We start from the raw sequence: 22024 nt of genomic DNA, 5'->3' as shown, positions 1-22024 counted from the left end.
TGTATAGAAAATTGAAGTAGTCCGTATACACTAAAACATGTTCACGTTGGCATCTAATCTTTAATTACCAATACCATAAACTAATCACTAAGGGATCACTTTCAATATGTTCCAAAGGGATCACCAAAAGAAGTTCAAAATTTCACCATGTGTGGAAAGAATTGAGTTAAGACTCAAAGTGGTCCTTCAAGTTACACTCGAGTCTCATAGTAGTTCCTGAAATTAATAGTTACTCATATGCAACCCTGAAATTGTACTCTGGAACTCAGAGTCATCCTTCAAGCATTTTCAGTCAACTAGGCTTCACCGGAAAGATGAGGTGGACTCTCTTTTGACATGTTGGCAAGCCTAAAATGACACAGTGTTGGTTTGGCGCCTAATTTGGGCCAAACGATGTTGTTTTCATGGGCAGAAGTATAACTCAACATTTTCTCTCCCTTCCAAAACAGAAACACAAACACCCGCTACTAGAAAATTAGTTATTACAGACGGATATTTCTGATGGATTTTATCCCACGGAAATCCAGACGGAATTTCAGAGAGATTTTTTGTCGGAAAACAAAAAAAATGAATTAGCATAAATTACAGATGGAAAAAAATCCGTCGATAATTCTATCGGAAAAATTAATTTCTTTTCATGAGAAATGGTTACAGGTGGAAAATCCGTCTGTAATTAAATGGACAGAATGCTGCATTTTATTAAATTATTACAGACGAATTTTCTGTCTGTAATTTAAAATTTTCCATCGAAAATATTAAAATAAGGTTCAGCGTTACTAACTCCTCCTCATTTCACATATTCTTCCCCGCGCCTCCACACCCTCCCCTCCAAATGCTCTATCGGCGGCGCTTCTCAGCCTTGCACCGCCGCCGCACCTTTTGCCGCCGCCACACTGAACCTCCATTGCACTGAACTTCCATTGCCCCGTCACACCCCTTCTTGGCTCTTCTATGTGTGTTGCTCACGTCGTTCCCTTTCGAACCCTAATGTGCATTTCTCCGCCACCGTCTTCGTCGCCTTTGTCTACCTTCGCGATTTTATAAAACTACAGCACCGATCGCTCATTCAGCGGCACTAACTATAACCAATGGCATCCGCCGAGCAGCCATTGAAGAAGCGAAAGCACAACACTCTCCCGGAATCCCCACTGCCACACCACCGCCGCTAGCACCGCCGCCACAATCTCCTCAAACCCTAGCTCGTCCGCGTACTCCTCCTCCTCTGCCTTTGTCACAGGATGAGGTCGTCACCAAGCAGAGGAACAAAGATGAGGTTCGAACCATGTTTGAGAGCTACCGTCGCATCAAGCTCTTCCTGTCAAAGAAGGAAAGTGATTTCATCCATGACCTTGAACAGAGCTTCTTCGCTCTCGTAAATGCTTCCAGAGGTAAACACTACTAAACAACACTTCATAGTTCATTCTCTATCTTTTTGGAGGGTATAAATTTGAAATCAAGGTTAATGAATTTGAGTTTGTTTATACCATTCAGATCCTAATGTACCATTCTTCTCTTCCTCAGAATGGTTGAGTTTGAGGTAATATCTCCATTGTTATAGGTTGTATGAAGATATTGCTTGGCACCCTGTTTGGAAAGATGAGTTTGATTCATCTCCTGTTTTGCAAAATGCAATAATATATTTCAAACTTGGATGTCTATTGCTCACCGGGATGGTACATTATGAGATTTTTATTCTATGTGATCAACTATGCCCTATAATATCATTGTTTTGTTCCTCAAGAACTTCTTCGTTGACTTGAGCAGTGGGCAGTCTCAATTTTAATCTATACTAAATCTTGATATAACCATGCCCTCTGGCAGGTTGATGTGGCACTTTGATTTGAAGAAGTTCAGGACAAATGAAGTAAAGAGGGTCAAGATAAGTTTAGCTTGTGTTTTTGCCTTTATGGCAATTGGATGGCCGTTAATTATTTATAAGACAAGAATCATGCGATGGATCAAATTCTGGTTCATGCCATGGCTGGGTAATTTCACTTAACATGTAAAATTTGATATATGGTTATACCATTGGAGTTGGTAACATAGTTTTCAGTATCATTTCATATCATAAGCTACACTGATTATATTTTGATAAAAGATGATCAATTCAATAGTGTTTATAAATTGTAAAATGGATACTATTAATTTATTCTCATACAATCTGACGATCCCTTTTTCAGGCCTTTTCCTAACATATCTTGGGCTATACTTGATGAAAGGTCATGGACAACCGGCACTTCTCTACCTTGTTCCATGTACCTTAGGTAAGTAAATTAGTAGTAGTAGTAGTAAAAGTACATGGAAAAGTATATAGAAAACTAATGGAAATGTTCCTTATCCATTCTTGTGTTATGTTATTTGCTGAGAATGTTTAATAATTTTTCTATTTTTCTATTTTGCAAATATCTATTTTTTATTTTTGGTTGAATGATTACGTGATTACTTGCTCTTTGTTAGAAATTCCATGTCTCATTCTACATGAGTTGACTTTTGCTTTGTTTATCGCTAGGTTCAAGAAAAATGGCAAAGAGTTACTTCAAACAAGAACATGATCTTGGTATATATTACTGGTTTCTTTCTTTTTTTGGTGATGAATACTTGTTTTGATTGTGTGTTTTATTGTTGCTAATATACAGCAATGATTAATTATTGTCTTCAGAGAAGAGAAAAGCTGAGGCTGCTAGGTTAGGGAGAAATATTCGGATCGTATCCCGGTGAGAATTCATAGTGATTTTCTCTTTGCAGCTATCCCTTATTGATGCTACTGATGTTGAATCATGTACTTGTGTAAAAGACAAAGTTATCTCTTTTGTTGGTTATAGAGCCAATGCTTTTGATTTCGTTGATTCTTTTGGGCCTATTCTAGCAAGCAAATTGTGGTTAATAGTAGTAACTGCATGTTAGCTACCTACCTACATCTTTGACACTTTAGCATATAGTATTATACACTATGGGAAATACTTTGTTTGGAGGTTTGGTATCATGGCAAGTGCTTTTTCTTTTATAATTTTAGTTCTTCTTTAACTATAGTCTCTACATGTATGGCTTTATTTTTGTGGGAAAATCCTTTATTGGAGCTGAAATGACTCACTACAGAATGATTCAGATTGTTGAATCAATAAATTAAATTCAAGAGCTAATGTTGAAATGATTTTTATATATGATTCTATGTATTTGTGGACAAGGGGCTGAACAGTTTTATTGTATTCTACTCGAGTTTTAGTATTATGGTTACATCATTCCTTTCATTTGATGCGAATTAATGGGATAAGAATATCCAATTCAGCTTTAGAGATAGAATAATTTTAAGTTTTCAGGAAGAAACAGGCGTGATATTTTATTAGACAAGAACAATTCATGTTTAGTTTATGATCCTAGTTGCTACTTGTGATACCTGAATATGAACATCAATGATGCATCTCTAGTTGTTGTGCTAAATATTCTCTGGATATTTCTGAAGGTGATTGTGGAGAAGGCAGAAAGAAATGATATCCCAAGTATTGACAATAAAAAGTAAGAGATTCTTAGAATTTATCATATCATCTGGAATTGTCGAATTAGTTTTCTACTAATATTTTTGTTTCTTTCAAAGTAATGGGGTGGTGAAATTTTTATAGCAACTTCTTTAGATAATCAAGAATTTTTCTTGCAATGGTTGTGATTATAACAAGCAAATTTTTTATCCTAGAAGCTTGCTCCAATAAATATTTTTTCTACTATATGAATGATTTTTTCACAAATTTCACATTGCATTGGAAGTTTTTATCTTGAAGTAAACCATTGTTGTCTTAAAACCAACAGACAATATAATTTTTTCAAGAAATATTGTTGTTGTTTAGATTTTCTAAAATTGGTTTTGCATTTTTGACACAATTATCATATATAATTGAATACTAGAACAAGAACAAGAATAAGAACACACTGAATTTCATCACTGAGGTTTGCACAAGTGGGAATCTGAGGGAGTATAGAAAGAGGCATAGACATGTTTCATTGAAGGCACTTAAGAAGTGGTAAAAGCAGATTCTTAGAGGGTTGAATTATTTGCACACTCATGAACCTTGCATCATCCATAGGGACTTGAATTGCAGCAATGTTTTTGTCAATGGGAATGTTGGCCAGGTAAATCTATTTTCAATAAAAAAGGGGTGTACTTCCCATACATCTTTATTAGTTCTTTAGTCTTTACTTTTTTTTTGGTCGGTATTTAATTTGGTAATAAAGAAGAAATTGTATATTGTGATTTAAATAAAATCGCTCATGCACTATATCTTACTCTGTTATTTCAGTTTGGGTGTTTGAGCTGTGTTTGTAACATCCCAAAATTGGGTGAAGAAAGACAAGCTGAGAAAGGAGCCAAGGAAGGAGGATCTAAGGTTCTCGGCCAAGTTTTGCTGCAAACTAGCTACATTCTCCCTTAAAGCTTCATTTTTTAGCTTCAAAAAAATAGGATATTCTTGTTTAATTGATTTAGTTGAATGCATGTGACTGTAAGTTAATTAGCAAGTAGGATATTCATACACTATATCTTACTCTAATTACATGTCGGCACTAAAAACATCTAGCAATTTGTTTAGCTTGGCTTGGCTTGGAAAATATACACGTTAAGAGATTTCTTATTCCATAAGATTTGACTACATGCTCTTTTAATTAAATATTTGTTTGTGATGAATTATAGTTGATGTATCAACACACTTTGATGTATGGTTGTTACGTAATATTATAGTTGATGTATTAATACACTTTGTTTATGTTTTGAATTATATTAACTTGCTTGTTTATAGTACTTTTCTTTTAGTTTGATAATACGATGAATTTGTTTATTTTTTGAAATATTATAAATATTCGAATACAAAATAGATAAAAAATTGTATTTATTAAATTTATATTTATTTTATATGAAAACAGATTTATTTTTGTAATAGAAAAATTTAAAAAAATTATTTTACCTTACCGACGGATTTACAGACGGATTTTCTGTCTGTAATTAGAGTGTAAGATGGTTTCCAAGATTCAAATTACAGACGAAAAATCTGTCGGAAAATTCGTCTGTAATTACAGACGGAAAATCCGTCAGAAAGTTCGTCGTCTTAGGGAAATGGATAGAGAATTTACAGAGGGAAAATTCGTCGGTAACTGGTAAAAATCCGTCGGTAATTTTCCGAGAGAAAAAAATTTGTCGGTAAATAATTTCCGACGAGGCTTTTACAGAGGGACAAAATCCGTCGGTAATTTTGTCAGTAACCGAAAATTCGTCTGTAATAAAGACTAAATTTGTCTGTAAATCTGTCTGTATTAATCCATTTTCTAGTTGTGACCTTCCTTCAAAACCTATCTTCAATGGCGCTACTCTGAGTGACATTACTATAGCATCTTCCTTCAAAACTCGACTGGTCTCCATAGTTGGCTTTTCTGTCGTCGTTTGTGAGTGTTTTCAAAAAAGGATTTCTCTAATAGCGATAAGCAAAAAGGATCTCTCTAGCCATAGAAGATGCTCTGTTTGTGGTAAATCTTGTTATTTTGTTTTTCTTTAGTAGTTACATAGGATTATTTGATTAATTCCTGTTTCAATTTTTTGATTTTGTGTTAGTGATAATGTGGTTTAGGGTTGAAATGCATTTACTGTTGACTATAGGGTTTATGTTTTACTTCTTGTACTATATTGATATTAGCATTAGGATGATGTTTCTCTTTCTAAATAAATATTTGAATTGTATCATATATTGATATGCTACATTAGTGAGGATATTATCCTAACTTGTATCATTATAGCTCCTAAATTTTAAAGCTGTATTGCTTAATAATTGTTGTCTTTGTTGGTGCTAATTCTTATTTTAAACTTGATATGCATCATTTATGGGATGAATAGGTATATTTCCTGCACGAGTTTTGTAACTTAAGCAAGAGCTTACAAATGGTCTAGTAGCTTCGGTTCTTTAGGTAATTACATGTGATATTGTGATCATGGAACTCACAACTAGAAAATTGTTTAATACAGATAGTTTTACGGACATATTTGGTCTTTATTACAGACGGATTTTTGGTTACCGACGGATTTTGTCCCTCTGTAAAAGTCTCGTCGGAAATTATTTACCGACAGATTTTTTTCGTCGGTAATTTACCGACGAATTTTTACTAGTTACCGACAGATTTTCCCTCAGTAAATTCTCCCCTCTATTTCCCTTGGGTGTCAACCTTTCCGACGGATTTTTCATTGGTAATTAGAGACAGATTTTCCGACGGATTTTCCGTCGGTAATTAGAGACAGATTTTTCGACAGATTTTCTGTTAGTAATTAGAGACAGATTTTTCGTCGGTAATTTAAGCCTTGGAATACCATTCCAAACTCTGAATACAGACAGAAAATTCGTCTGTAAATTCATCAGTAAGATAAAATAGAATTTTTTTAGATTTTTTCATTGCAAAATAAACATATTTTCATACAAAATAAATATAAAAAACTCAACTTAACTTATATAAATTATATATTGTTTTTTTTTCCTTTAGGGTATATGAAAAATAGATTATCTATATAATATTCTTTGCATATAACTCAACTCATTCAATAATGTACAGTTATACATTCATATGGAGTGAAAATTACATTCATGTCTTAGAAACATTAGTAGAGTAGCATCATTAGAATTTTCTAAAATTTCTTCAACAATACAAGCTAAGCTAGAAACCACTCATATGGTATAGAACTTTATGGTTTCTATGTACACTTTTTAGAGGAGATGATGAACACATTCAGGAGCTGCATACCCCATTGTTCCTACTACCTGATTGACATTCTGTAATGCAAAAGCTGAGAAGTGAAATTTTTTACAGTACCAGCAACACACATATCCTTCACTCCATGCTGATCATGGCAGTCCCCTATGGTAAGAATAGCAAAAACAGAGAGAATTTTGTATTAACATTTTTAGAGCAGAAAGTTTGATATAAATAGAAGCCTTTAATCTTTAGTTGATACTCACTTGAGTAAGAAAAAGAACAAGAATCATCTGGTGTGTCAATAAAGTGAAGTGGACTTGTCCACCTATATTTGTACCGGTGCCTTATTTGGTCTGGCCATACACAAAGGGCTGATAAGTGTCCTTTAACATACTCAGGTAACAAATGATGAACAACTTCTGTTGCCTCAGGCTCTAAAAGTGACTACAAAATAGAAATCAATTACAATTTAATTATTTGTATTTAATTCATTAGCCAATACTAATTTTTTTCGTGGAAACCACATGTATCTTCCAAGAAAGGCGATTTTGCTCGAACCAGTAGTCGCCTTAAATCAGAATTGAAGTTTACCTGTGCAATTTTGCAGGTTATCATATGACCCTCTTTACTCCAAGCATTGGCACCAGGTGCTGAATTGAAAGCAGCTCCTAACAACAAAAGAAGTGCTAATGGAAGAGAACCCCACAAACCTCCAAGCCTATCCATCTCTTTTGAATATGTTTTCCTATACTGAAACAAAGAAAAATAATCTTGCAAATGAATAATAAGCCTCTAAAACCTTTTTGTTTTATATATTTATAGTTTGTTAAGAAACACGTTAAGGGGTTTTCATTGAGTGCAAGATTTAACTATCTGCTTATTTAATTTAGGTACTCTCAAAGTTGACCTTAAACAGATTATCAAACAACACATAATGCACAACTATAATTTTAAGTAGTTAAAAGTATCAACCTTGAAAACAAATCAAGGTAGCAGTAACCTAAGATTTCACTAGAACCTGAGTCAAGTACTGAAAACACTCGAACATCAGAATGCCAAACATCAGCTCCTGCTATTTCCTCAAACCTTAAACCTGCACAGAAAAAGGAGTCTCAATGTATATTTAGTAGTTATTTACTAAATAGAAATTTTAAAACATCGGGAGATATCCAAGGAATGTATATTTAGTAGTTATTTACTCAATGTATGTTCTTTGAAGATTTCAGTTGGCAGTGTAGTTGAGATTAATTAAGTTGTAAATAGGTGCACTTTGAATACTGAAAAGCCTCCATCGGGCATTATTTTTTTTATTAGTTTATGTGTTAATTAATAACTATGTTACTGTATGCAAAAGTAGGCTTGGCTTTATTAATTAAATAACAATCTTTCTTGGTTCCTTTTGTTTGCCCAACAAGTAAAAGACTTGCATTTGCCAATTATCACTTGAAGCACTTCTTTTACGGACCAATCGCCACTCCATGGTTGATAGTGTGTGGCGAGGTAAGGCTTATCTACACCAACACTATAACTCCATGGTTCGTTAAGTGTAATCCAATGTTTCACTCTATCTCCAAATTCTTTAAAGCATAACTCCGAATAATCTTCAAAATCCTTTCTGTAAAAAAGTATATATGTACATACAAATCAATATATAATTGTTTCAACTTTCAAGTGTAGTAGCTTAAATTGCAGTTATGTGTAGAAATTCTTGTAGTAGTGACATCACTACTTACGTAATATTAGGGCTGTAGAAGCCACTGTAGTCATCTTGTAAGGCTTGGGGAAGATCAAAATGGAAAAGGGTCGCAAATGGTTCTAGACCTACTTGTCAATAATATCAAAATAAATTAATATATGAATGAAAAAAAAGAATTTAATTTTTAATAATGAATTCGATTTTTAAACTACAGAGACTAAAATCATACTTAACCCTTAAATTAATTAGTTAGAGAAGTTTGTTATTGTAAATTCTACCCTATAAAATATATTTTTTGTAGTCGATTTGTGAGTTTGAGACAGCTCGTAAATTTTTTGCCAGACAAAGCTTTATAAATAAATTTCAATTGTTAATGAACTCAACTATGAGTTGAATTTAATTTACGTGAGTTGAACTTGATTTTAACATGGCTCAATTCAGTTCAACTCATTTCTATCTTTAACAATAAATATAATAATTAAGACCCTACCATTAGTGAGAAGCTCATTGATAATGTTGTTGTAATATTTTATTCCTTCTTGATTTATGCCCGAACTAATTTTTCCTTCTGCATAGAATATTGATGAAGAGATGAGATATTCAATTAGATGAAACCCATAATTAATTAAGGATGTTCATTAGTAAATATAATATAATAGTGTCTACTTACTGGCAATACTCTGAACCAAGAAATAGAGAATCTGTAGGCATCCGTATTCATATACTTCATGATCGCAACATCTTCCTAATAATATTAAATGATTGATAATATATATGGATGGTTTCCCTTTTTTAATAATAATAATAATAATAATAATAATAATAATAATAATAATAATCTATACCAATATATAATAGAGATACACAGATTTAATATCTAATTCTTTTTTCCTCTCTTTTGTTTCTGTTCTTTTTTATTAAAAAATGGGTTTACCTGTAATAGAATTTAAAAACTGAACCACTCCTAATAAAAAAAACTGACACCACATACTCAGGATATAATGGGGATACACAGGTTTGGTATCTAATTCTTTTTTCCTCTTTTGTCCCTGTTCTTTTTTATTAAAAAATGGGTTTACCTATAACAGAATTTAAAAACTGAACCACTCCTAATAAAAAAAACTGACACCACGTACTTAGGATACATAAATAATTATTAATTTTATTTTTATCTTTAATTTTTCATGATATTTTTTAAAAATTATTAAAATATAAATAATTAATATAAATAACGTATAAAGAAATAGAATATAAAATAACTGATATATTTTTAAGTGATCAATATATCTATACTAATATATAATGGGGATACGGAAGTTTGGTATCCAATTCTTTCTTCCTATTTTACCCCTGTTTTCTTTTTATTAAAAACTGGCTTTATCCCACGACATTAACTTAAAAACTGATTTCAATAAAAAAAACTACTACTACATACTCAATTCTTTTTATTTTATTTTATTTTTTCAAAAACTGGCTTTACTCCACGAGAGATTTAAAACTGATTCACTTTCAACCCACGACAGAGTTTAAAGCTGATTCACTTTTAATAAAAAAAAATTTATGCGCCTTCAATCGTACTTTACCCAAGAGAGTTAAATATCTGTTTCACTTTCAATCGTGCTCTTGCAATCGTTTTTCTTCTTTGCATCTTGCTACCTTATGTTCTGACAAATATAATTGAAAAATTGAACGAATTAGCAATCACATTATATCAACTAATATAATTCCTATTCCAAATCCATTGCCAAGGATTAACTACAATTAGACAAATGGTCAGAGCCACCCATCATCATCGTCGTCATTTTATTTCAGGTAACATAAAACTTAACATGTATTATGATAATTTAATTTTTTTGGGCTATAAATTCAATTTTTGCTTAATATCTGTATTCTACTCTTTGAAAAATCTAGGACTGAAAACGCATGATAATGGAATTAGTCCAAATAACAGACGTCATAGTAACATACACAACTAGAAAATGGATTAATATAGACAGATTTACAGACAGATTTAGTCTTTATTACAGACGGATTTTTGGTTACCGACGAAATTACAGACGGATTTTGTCCCTCTGTAAAAGCCTCGTCTAAAATTATTTATCGACGGATTTTTTTCCGTCGGAAAATTACCAACGGATTTTTACCAGTTACCGACGGATTTTCCCTCTGTAAATTCTCCATCGATATCCCAAGGACGACGAACTTTCCGACGGATTTTCCGTCGGAAATTACAGACGGATTTTTCGTCTGTAATTATAGACGAATTTTCCGTCAGAAATTGGAGCCTTGAAAGCATTCCAAACTCTAAATATAGACGAAAAATCCGTCTGTAAATCCGTCAGTAAGATAAAACATTTTTTTTTTATTTTTCTATTGCAAAATAAACCAGTTTTCATACAAAATAAATATAAATTTAATGAATACAAATTTTCATCTAATTTTCATCTAACTTGTATCTAAACATTCATAGTATTTCAAAATAACCAGTATTTGATATTAGCAATAGAACCAAACATGATGTTTAGTTTTTACAATGTATCAAGAACAAAGACAATAAAACCAGGTTAATTATCAAATTTTCATTGAAATTTTTTGGTTTTTACAATGTATCAAGAACAAAGACAATAGTGCCAAGTTAATTATCAAAATTTCATTGTGAAATTTTTACATAAATACACACATAGTGATTAAAACAAGGCCAGCCATTCTTGATGATATCCCAAATGTCATATCATTTCCATCATACATTTACGCCAGCAAATTCTTTGGCCATGCTAGTGGGTACCATTTTCACAGGAGACTACATATGTAGAGGACAGAAATTAATTAAAAATATTGGATTCATCATAAACTACTACATTGTATCAGTATCTTGTTTTATATGGGGATTTTCATTTTCTGTTTTCTTTTACCTTTGTTGTTCTTTTACAACAACAACAACAACAAAGCCTTGTCCCACTAAGTGGGGTCGGCTACATGAATCAAACGACGCCATTGTGCTCTGTCATGTATCATGTCTACAGAGAGACCGTTTACATGTAGGTCTCGTTTGACCACCTCATGGATAGTCTTCTTAGGTCTTCCTCTGCCTTTCGCCCTTTGTCCATCTTCCATCTCATCCATCCTCCTGACTGGATGTTCTATCGGTCTTCTTCTCACATGTCCAAACCACCTGAGACGCGATTCAACCATCTTTTCCACAATGGGTGCTACTCCAACTCTCTCCCTTATATCTTCATTCCTTATTTTATCCAATCGCGTATGACCACTCATCCATCTCAACATCTTCATCTCTGCCACACTCAGCTTATGTTCGTGCTCCCCTTTAGCCGCCCAACACTGCGTACCATACAGCATAGCCGGTCTTATAGTGGTGTGATAGAATTTACCTTTAAGTTTTAAAGGCACTTTTTTGTCGCATATAAAACCAGATGCACTCCGCCATTTTGACCAACCTGCTTAGATCCTATGATTTACATCTTGTTCAATCTCTCCATTGTCCTGAATGATGCACCCAAGATACTTAAAACTTTTAACTTTTCGTAGGGTGTTTTCTCTAATCTTCACCTCTATATTGGGGTTTTCCCTTCTCAGACTGAACTTACATTCCATATATTCCGTCTTGCTACGGCTTATGTGCAGACCATACACTTCTAGAGCTTCTCTCCATAACTCCAACTTCTTATTTAGGTCTTCCCTTGACTTTCCCATAAGGACGATATCATCGGCAAAAAACATGCACCATGGCACAGGCTCTTGGATGTGCTCTGTGAGTACTTCCAAGACTAATGTGAAAAGGTATGGACTTAAGGATGATCCCTAGTGTAATCCTATACCAATAGGGAATTCCTCTGTCACACCACCTTGGGTCTTCACACTAGTTGTGGCCCCATCATACATGTCTTTAATTGTCCGAATATATGCGATCCTTACTCTCCTCTTTTCTAAAACCTTCCATAAGACCTCCCTTGGTACCCTATCATACGTTTTTTCCAAATCAATAAACACCATATGTAGATCCCTTTTATTACTACGATATCTCTCCATCATCCTTCTTAATAGGTATATCGCTTTAATGGTAGATCTTCCTGGCATAAATCCAAATTGGTTCTCTGTTACTTGTGTCTCTTTTCTCAACCTCCGTTCTATCACCCTTTCCCACAACTTCATAGTATGACTCATAAGGTTAATCCCTCTATAGTTTTCGCAACTTTGTATATCCCCCTTATTCTTGTAGATAGGTACCAAGGTGCTCTTTCTCCACTCATCAGGCATCTTCTTTGACCTTAAAATCTCATTAAAAAGCATGGTTAACCAGTTGATGCCTTTTTCTCCAAGACCCTTCCAAACCTCAATCGGGATTTTATTTGGTCCTACTGCCCTGCCATTTTTCATCTGCTTTAGAGCCTCTTTTACCTCGAAGTCTCGAATCCTTCGAAAGTAGTCAAAATTTTGATCTTCTTCCCTTGTGCATAATCGACCAAGGCTCGGAAGAGTCTTCTGTCCCTCATTAAATAACTCGTAGAAGTAACTCTTCCACCTTTCATTAATCTTCTCCTCTTGAGCCAACACCTCTCCATCCTTATCCTTTATGCACTTAACCTGATCCAAATCTCTCGTTCTTCTTTCCCGGCTCTTTGCGATTCTATATATACCTTTTTCTCCTTCTTTCGTGCCCAAAGACTGGTAGAGACCCTCATATGCTCTTGTTCTTGCTTCACTTACAGCCACTTTTGTCTCTTTCTTAGCCGCCTTATATTTTTTCCAGTTATCTGCATTACGGCATAAAGACCACTCTTTAAAGCATTCCCTTTTTATCTTTATCTTTTCTTGTATGCTCGCATTCCACCACCAGGACTCCTTGTCTCTTAGTCCTATTCCTTTAGATTCACCAAAACTTTCCTTTGCTGTTCTTCTAATAACTTCTGCCATCTCCATCCACATCTCTTCCGCGCTTCCATTTCCATCCCACTTTGCCTCTTCTCCTACCCGTCTTAAGAAGCTTCTTTGTTCCTCACCTTTCATCCGCCACCACCTCGTCCTTGGGTTCTTCGTATGATGTCTTTTCCTCAACTTTTGCTCGACGCAAAAATCCATGACGAGCACCCTATGTTGTGTTGTCAAACTCTCTCCCGGGATAATTTTACAGTTAATGCAAAATTTCCGGTCGACTCTCCTCAACAAGAAGAAGTCGATTTGAGAGCTTGTCATGCCACTCTTATAGGTTATAAGATGCTCTTCTCTCTTTTTAAAACATATATTTGCGATGAGAAGATCAAAGGTTGAGGAAAAGTCCAAAATAGTTTTACCCTCGGCATTGATCACCCCGAAACCATGGCCTCCGTGAATACTCCCATATCCAGTCACTTCTCTCCCAACATGGCCATTTAAATCTCCTCCTAAGAAAATCTTATCTCCCAAAGGTATGCCTTGAACCAAACTCTCTAGATCCTCCCAAAATCTTACCTTTGTTGTTCTTTTGGTGCAAACTTATCCACTAGTAGTTTTAGCTTCCTATATAATCCTATTTCTACTCTTTTATCACAGAAATAAATATTTTCAGCATTTTGAAACAGTTTCATAAAATAGGAGATCATCAGCCATTCAGTCCAAATAAACTATATCATGCAACGTTCATTTGATTGAATTTGTAATCCATAGTGTGAACATTGGAGAGAGAGAGAGAGAGAGAGAGAGAGAGAGAGAGAGAGAGAGAGAGAGAGAGAGAGAGAGAGAGAGAGAGAGAGAGAGAGAACTGGAAATAGCTCATAACTATGCATACTAATTGGACCAAAAAATATATATTTGCAAAAGGGAAAAAAATAATGAAGAAATCCAAACAAATAAATTTTAAAATGTCAACAAGTGAAGAATATATAGTTTTTTATTTTATTTTTTTTCACTAATTACCTTATCTTCCTTTCCTAGTTTGCCCTTCTTTTTTGCAACTATTATCCCACAAATGTGCTTCATATCTGCCGATCCATCTATGCCTAATAGAAGAAACTCAAAAGGAAAAAATGTTAAAAAATATATATATTTAAATAAAAAGGCAAAAAATAAAATAAAGAACAAAAAAGCAAAATAAAAGTATGTTTTAAATAGTTGATAAAATTAATAATGAAATGAAAGTGAAAGTGAAAAATTTGACTAATCTTGTGACACCTCTGTACTGTGAAGTTCTTTGACCAAATGTCTCAATGGATTTCCTATGAACAGTTTGCTTACTACTATTATTGTGTCCTCTCTTATTATTCTTTTCAACTTCCACCATGACCTTGCAAGAATTTGAAGAAGAACCTGCTGAAATCTGATTATGATTATGAGTTGTTGAAACACTTACATGGCTTGATGATGATTGAGAAGTAGATGAACAACCAGGACTCATTGAAAGACTTAAAGTCTTCAAATTCCCACCTCCACCATTAACATTCACATTAACACTTTCCACCATTTCATTATTATTATTATTATTATTATTATTATTATTATTATTATTTCCATTAACCCAGTTTCTTTAACATTACATAAATCCCAACTGAATGAAAATAGCTTTATTGCTATAGTAGTATTAAGAGGAAATTATGTACTATGAAGGAAAAAGGTTGAATTATCCTTTAGAAAGCACCAGGACAATATTCATTTTCCTTTGTACATTTTGATATTGATTCCTGTGCAGGAAAAGCTAGCAACTTTCAAACAATCTAAGCTACCTTGAAACAACACATTTTCTCAAAAGCAACCAAAGACAAGAATCAAAGCAGAAATTTTAGGCGCAAAAAGCAGGGCATAATGGCAAAAGTCAACCAAATAAATACAACAAAATACAATGCCTAATTGAAGACTAAAACTTTCTCAAATTTTACAAGTCTCGTTTCATTTCCTTAATTACCAATAATAAGAAGGATCGTAGTTAATTCAAAGCCATATGAATTCATGTAGCAAAGGTGCATGCAAAACGTCCCTTTCAAAAGTACAAAAGAAAAACATTAGAATGAGTAGAAAAAATTAATATGATGATGAAGATGAAGAGTTTAACTGAATGTCACTCACAGAAGCAAATTCATGGCCAGGAAGAATAGCAGCAATCTCCTCCAACATGGAACCTAGTGTCAGTGAAGGACATCTCCTGAGAAAGGCACATGCCTCAGAAGCCTTGGCCATGGCAGTTTTTTGGTCCTCAGCAGTAACAAAAGGCAGAATTGGTGCCTCACCCCAACCCACATAATTGGGAACACCATAACCACTGTAATACATCTGACCTACCAAGACCTGCATTACGTATCCAAACAGAATAACATTTATTCTTCATAGTAAAAAGACAAGAATCCACAGATTAGAAAACAAAAATACTTTAATACTCTCTCCAGTTACATTGATTTATTAATGTACTAAAAGAGGTAGAACACAACACAGAATGATAACGGTTCATTTATTGGCTAAGTACACAGAATGATAACCCTTTTCAAGTACACAGAATGACTCAGCCATGCATTTTATACTTAATTTTCAATAGAGAAACAAGATAAGCATTAGCCAGAGGAGAGGTAAAAAATTATCAAAAAATTAAGACATCATATAATGTTAGAAGAAGTGAATCAGCTTTATTATACCAAATTCAATTATAAATGAGTCATTGACTTTGGAGATTTGATACATTGAATTGTTCTATATGGACATAAATAGAAGAAACTATTAGCCCCTAAAAATGCTTAGAACCTAAAACTAGATTAAGAAACACTCATAATTAAAAGTAGAAACTACCTGGCCAGCAATCATTCCAAGTCCCGTGCTTTGCATTAAAGACTTTACACCCACGCCATCACCAAGTTTTTGACTAGCTGGTCGGAACTCTTCCATAGATTTCTCAGGGTTAGTTCTTTTTAAAGATCATGTCAATAAGAGCAGATTGAATCAGATTAGCCTCCTGCTTCTATTGGTGGTAAAATTTATCAAAACCTTCAGAAATTTTAAGTGAAAGATAGCGAGGTTTTAATCTTAGCAAGTAACCTCAAACAAGAAAAGCTTATACCTTTCTTTCTTTTCAATTTTTGTTCAGTCAACTGTCAAACAAGAACACATTCAAATAATTAGAATAAAGCAACAAAATTTGGTTTAATGAGGAGAAATAAGCTACAAGACATGTCCTGAATATTAACTCACCTCCAAATCAACATATGAGGGATTTCTTCCTATTGATTTAAGAAATTTGTCAAGACCACTTGCATTTAGAGCTGCAATTTAAAGAATCAGACTTTATATATCAGTGTAACTGCAGCAATGCATAATGGACCCAACAAAGGACCTATTAACTTCTGTCTTATGTCAACTAAACTCAATATGCTAAATTTTCACAGCTAATCCAACAAATTGTGTCAGATGAAATACTTTTCAACCCAGAGCAATGGAACTATGGCAGCCTCATCGATTTTTTAGAATTGCGATTGCAATTAATACTTAATTACATCATGCTGTTAAAACACCTTTACTCTCTGCAAGAGTTGCTATACTTAACAATAAATAGTGAGAAATATCTCAAGACATATGAAGTACAAATATATGTTAATAAAATAATAGAAATATAGAATCCCATAAAGCTTACCCTAAATTTGGTTAGGGCACCCCAAAGGACAAATGTCTCATTGCAATCATGATGCCTATGATTCCCTCTCAACCTGCCAGGCCGAATCTCTCCTATATGAACCGAAGCACAAGTGAAAGCTCCACCTGCAGAGAACCAACCACCATTTCCCTTTCAAATTCCAATGGCCACAAAACATAAAATCACATCGTACATCTAAGCTTCCATTAAAACACTCAAATACATCAACAAATCCACTAAACACTAGGAAACAGATCCATAACAAGAATGAAAAATCCTCATTAAAAAAAACAAAGCTAAAATGCAAACTATTCTCGAAATGAACGAGACACCAAATTACTCCACCCAAAAATTCTCAACTTCAATTTGACTCTGCTCCATCGCATAATCACATTATAAACATGCTAATCATGATACAATTTGACATACCGATCTCTAACTAAAAGACAATGATGAGAAACACCGAAGTTAGAGGGGGAAAAAGAAAAACCTAAAATGCCAGAAGCTCGAGCTAGTGAGATAGGGTCGAGGAGCCAACCGCGGGTGTCCTTAGCGACTGGGGAGGGGACGGAGGAGCTGAACCTAACAAGGTTGGCCATTCTATCAGCTTCGCGGGTTGATTCCGTTAGCGGCGGAGAGAAGAAGGATCCCGTTGAAGGAGAGGGGAAAGCTAGGTTTAGCTAAGGGAGTTCTCCGATTTGAAGTTAAGCTAGGTTTCTTTGATTTGTGTGTTGTGAGTGGAGTTCGAGTAGATGCTAGGTTTAACTAAATATTATCGACAGAAATTTCGTCTGTAATAATTTAATAAAACTAGTATTTTTGTCTATTTAATTACAGAGGAATTTTCCGTGTGTAATCGTTTTTTACAAAAAAAAAAAAAAAAATTTAAATGATTTATCGATGGATTTTTTTTTCGTCTATAATTTATGCTAATTCATTTTTTTTGTTTTTTGACAAAAAATTCTTCTGAAATTCTGTCTATATTTTCGTGGGATAAAATCCGTCAGAAATATTAATAACTAGTTTTCTAGTAGTGATAATTGATTGGTATTCTATAACAAAATTAATTAAATTAATATACACTGTTTATATATTTCTGATGCTTATTATTTAACTTAACAAAGATTACATATAACAGAGCACTCCTTAATAAAAAAAATACAAAAAGTTACTAGAATTTGGTGTCCAATTTTTCTTAGACTTCATATATCCTTACATAATCTATTTCATAAAATAAATTTAGTGGACAAAATAATAATTTTTTTAATATTCCATCTTTATCATATAATATATAAATAATTAAAAAATTAAAATAAACAATGTATTCATAAAACTAATAATAACAAATAGAATAAAGAGAAAAAATATTAACATATCGCTTATTTTTTGTCATGTGTATTTTTAAATCTGAGTGATTAAATATATTTTAAAAAGTAATAACTATGAAATAAAAATAAATTTATTGCTCTAAATTATAAAAAGAAGTATTGAGTACTCTTTAACTAAAACTTTTATTATAAATTTATTACAAAAAAAATTATATTTATGCTTTAAATTAATATAGATACTTGAGATAAAATATTAAAAATAAAAAAAAATATGCATTTGCATTCTTATATTAAAAAATAAATGATATAAGATAATTACAAAAAGTTATCAAATATAACAATTTTATTATCAAAATAGTATTTATATATTGTGTTAAATTAATGTAACATAATAATTTTTAATATACTTTAATTTAATTTTTTTAGTTTTTATTTTAATTTATATTTTCATATTTTAAAATTTTGGTAATAATATATATTTTTTATAATTTTAAAATAAAATCAGGAGAAATCTGACTTAAATACAAACATAATAATAAAAGAAAAATACAGGAATATTGATATTTCATCTCATGTATTTAAAAATACATGGCATAAATAAAAATTAATCTTTTTTACTATAAAATTATTATCCATTTAAAAATTTAACAAATGCCAAAATTTGATCACGGTAAAATGGGTCATAATTTTATAAAAAATATAAATATTATATTAAATATTACAAACAGTAATTGGATAAATAATTTTCAAATTCTAAAATTAAAAACATAGATAACGCTTTACATATTTATATGAGTTACTGAATTAATTTTTATTGAATAACTATCTTAAATATCAATTATAAAAAAATGCCAATGAGACACATAACATTATTTATTATTAAAAAATATATTAATTTAATAATATTAAATATGTAATAAATTTCTAATGTGAAATGTTAACATATAAACACAAAAAATAAAGATAAATTAGAGTATAACAAATAAAATATTTTTTAATAAATATTTCTGCAATCTTAACGGACAAAATACTCATCATATTGTTAATTTATCATAATAAATTAAAAAAATAAATTTAAAAATGTCACAAATTAATGGGCGATATTCAAACTTTGAAAAAAATCAATAGAAAAAAAAATATAATAGAAGTATATTATTTTTAAAATATTCTCTGTTTCAGAATAAAATTAAACAAATTTAAAATAATTAAAATCACCTTTATACGCGACATAAAAATTAACTTTAATCATGATAACTAATTTTACTCTTATGAATTCAAATTATGCTTATTATCTGTATTACTCTTTAAAAATATAGGTCTGGAATCTCATTATAATAAAACTGTTCAAGTAAAAGATGTGGTGATGTCCTAACTGGTTAGTACCCTATATATTTAAAACATGTAATAACGTTATTTTAAGTCATTTTGCCTATACATTAAATCTTAATATAGAAGATTAACAAACTTAATTAACTTAATTTACACAATTTGATTTGATTTCTGAGAACTAATTTTTAATTCTTTTAAGATAATCTGCAACATATTAAGTTTGTATTTTTTTGGTATAAATGTAGGTCGAGATACCACTGCTACTAATTGAATGCCTCAATCAATCTCTTATAATGAACCAGTTACAAACAATGCTAAAAACTATGCAAATATGAATAATTAGTATTCACTTACTCTACTTATATTTTTAATATTTTATCTTCATTGCATAATATTCATTTAAAATATTTTTTGTATTGAATAAATTAAGAGGTTTGATATTGTACACTACTATATAAAATGTCTAATGTCAAACAAAATTATGAATTCTATAATAAAAAAAATAAAACAAATAATTAACAAATACTATAAATTTTAAATAGGCAATACATTCATAAGACTAATAATAACAATAACTTTGTAATAAAATTTTGGTAACAACATATATTTTTTAAAATTAAATAGTAAAATTAGAAAAGATCTACCATAAATACAAAACAATAACTATTGAAAAATAGTACAAAAATATGTCTTATTTTATCTCATGTATTTATTAATGTATTGTACAAATTATATGGATCCTTTTTATTATAGAATTTTTATTCAATTAAAAATTTAATAGATAGTAAAATTTGGTCATGGCAAAATGTGTTCTAATTTCTTAAAAAATATATAAATACTATATTAAATATTACAAGTCAATAGGTAACTAAATTAAAAATTCTCAAATTAAAAACATAGATAACATTGTATATATTTTTTTGAGTTATCGGACAAATTTTTATTGAATAACTAATTTAAGTACAAACTAAAAAAATGCTACTACAAATATTATTTAATGGCAATAACCGTAATACACATAACATCATTTAGTGATGAAAACTAAATCTTAATTAAATTACAGTAACTAGATAATAAGCCCTTGATGATAAAAAAAAACTTATCAAATTAAAATTTAATAATGTATGGAATATAACATAAACACCCGAAAAAAAATAAATTACAATGAATAAACTAATTTTTAAAAATATTTTTGCAATTTTAGCGGACAAAATCCTCATCATATCGTTATTTTGTCATAATAAATTTAAAAAGTTAAAATTAAAATATTATAAATTAATAGACAACATTTAAAATTTTTAAATAAATACAATAGAAGCATTATCATTCTAAAAATACTTTTTGTATATTTTAGCATAGTTGAGAATAAAAATTTACTCTATCGAATATTTCACCTCATATATTACCTAAAACTTTAAACTATGACCATTTTATATTACCTCTTTATTGTGTGGTTTTATAATTTAACATTTTAAAGTGTTTTATAGTAATTTTAATTTCAACAAAATATGATATAAATAAGATCACGTTAATATTAAAATAAAAAAATACTTATCTAATAAATATAAAAAGTAAATAATATATTAATAAAAAATAAAATTAATTTCTTAAAAACAATAGAAAATCGGCTGAACAGGCACGTTAGTGCCTGTTGAGCCGCTAGTTAATAATAATCCTGATGTAATTTTTGACTTAAAATCATCCTTAATGTTGAATTTCATTTTAAAATCGTCCTTTCTAATAAAATTTTTTAATTTATTCATAAACTACCCCTACTATATTAAAATAAATTATAAAATAATAAAAAAAAAGAAAACGGGTTTGGGTGGGGGGGAGGAGAAGGGTATACGAAGGAGGAGGGGAGGGAAAGGGGGAAGGGGGAAGGGAAAGGGAGGAGGGGGGACGGCGACGGCAGCTCTGTGGTGGTCGTGATGGAGGAGAGGGGAGGAGGAAGTGGAAGAAGCCAGAAAAGAAGAGGAAGGGGACGTGGGTTCGGGGTGGGGGGAAGGGGAAAGGACGCGGGGTGGGGTGGGGGGAAGGGGAGTGGGAAGGGGAAAAGGGGGAGGGGGGACGGCGACGGCGGCTCTGTGGTGGTGGTGATGGAGGAGAGGGGAGGGGGAAGTGGAAGAAGCCAGAGAAGAAGAGGAAGGGGACGCGGGTTCGGGAAAGGACGCGTAGTGGGGGTGGGGGGAAGGGGAGAGGGGGAAGGGGAAGGGGGGAGGGGACGGCGGCCGCCTCACAACCTCACCGCCTCGCCGCCTCAGTCTCGCCGCCTCCGCCTCGCCGCCTTAACCTTGCTGCCTCCGCCTCGCTACCTCTGCCTCGCCGCCTCTGCCTCGCCGCCTCCGCCTC

General features: G+C 32.2%; 4 protein-coding genes across 13 annotated transcripts; 1 reads left to right on the top strand and 3 right to left on the bottom strand.

Moving 5' to 3' along the window:
• The first annotated feature begins 786 nt into the window (after positions 1–786).
• Positions 787–4763, top strand: LOC112747079 (omega-6 fatty acid desaturase, chloroplastic-like). Of its 2 annotated transcripts, XR_003174759.2 has the most exons (8): positions 787–1388; positions 1822–1985; positions 2181–2264; positions 2510–2557; positions 2660–2714; positions 3461–3513; positions 3898–4122; positions 4290–4763. XR_003174759.2 is itself a non-coding variant. In XM_072216441.1 (7 exons), exons 2-6 carry the CDS (start codon positions 1826–1828, stop codon positions 3462–3464), a joined length of 351 nt encoding a protein of 116 aa, XP_072072542.1. In that variant the 5' UTR covers positions 787–1388; positions 1822–1825; the 3' UTR covers positions 3465–3513; positions 4290–4763. The 2 variants fall into 2 exon arrangements, 1 of the variants encoding a protein (XP_072072542.1); XM_072216441.1 differs by lacking the exon at positions 3898–4122.
• Positions 4764–6561: 1798 nt separating this feature from the next.
• Positions 6562–9402, bottom strand: LOC140179263 (cyanogenic beta-glucosidase-like). The gene is made up of 9 exons (XM_072217944.1): positions 9348–9402; positions 9084–9158; positions 8904–8981; positions 8451–8538; positions 8145–8332; positions 7736–7810; positions 7309–7467; positions 6981–7161; positions 6562–6879 (listed from the first exon to the last, which is right to left on the bottom strand). Exons 1-7 carry the CDS (start codon positions 9400–9402, stop codon positions 7463–7465), a joined length of 564 nt encoding a protein of 187 aa, XP_072074045.1. The 3' UTR covers positions 6562–6879; positions 6981–7161; positions 7309–7462.
• Positions 6779–7443, bottom strand: LOC112750418 (endonuclease 1). The gene is made up of 3 exons (XM_029292952.1): positions 7309–7443; positions 6981–7161; positions 6779–6879 (listed from the first exon to the last, which is right to left on the bottom strand). The coding sequence occupies exons 1-3, from the start codon at positions 7441–7443 to the stop codon at positions 6779–6781; spliced, it is 417 nt and encodes a 138-aa protein (XP_029148785.1).
• Positions 9084–16648, bottom strand: LOC112750417 (L-Ala-D/L-amino acid epimerase). Of its 9 annotated transcripts, none has more exons than XM_072216437.1 (5): positions 16178–16419; positions 15467–15685; positions 14579–14716; positions 14324–14406; positions 9084–9158 (listed from the first exon to the last, which is right to left on the bottom strand). In XM_072216437.1, the coding sequence occupies exons 1-4, from the start codon at positions 16271–16273 to the stop codon at positions 14401–14403; spliced, it is 459 nt and encodes a 152-aa protein (XP_072072538.1). In that variant the 5' UTR covers positions 16274–16419; the 3' UTR covers positions 9084–9158; positions 14324–14400. The 9 variants fall into 9 exon arrangements, with proteins under 9 accessions (XP_072072538.1, XP_029148884.2, XP_029148886.2 ...); XM_072216438.1 differs by lacking the exon at positions 9084–9158 and adding an exon at positions 9746–10077; XM_072216435.1 differs by lacking the exons at positions 9084–9158; positions 14324–14406 and adding exons at positions 16446–16476; positions 16577–16648 and having other exon boundaries at positions 14453–14716; positions 16178–16346.
• Between the last annotated feature and the right edge of the window lie 5376 nt (positions 16649–22024).

Source organism: Arachis hypogaea, chromosome 15 (genome assembly GCF_003086295.3).
Source record: "Arachis hypogaea cultivar Tifrunner chromosome 15, arahy.Tifrunner.gnm2.J5K5, whole genome shotgun sequence".
NCBI classification, from domain to species: domain Eukaryota; kingdom Viridiplantae; phylum Streptophyta; class Magnoliopsida; order Fabales; family Fabaceae; genus Arachis; species Arachis hypogaea.
The sequence above is the reverse complement of the archived record's forward strand: the minus strand, read 5'-3'. Positions and strand labels throughout refer to the sequence as shown.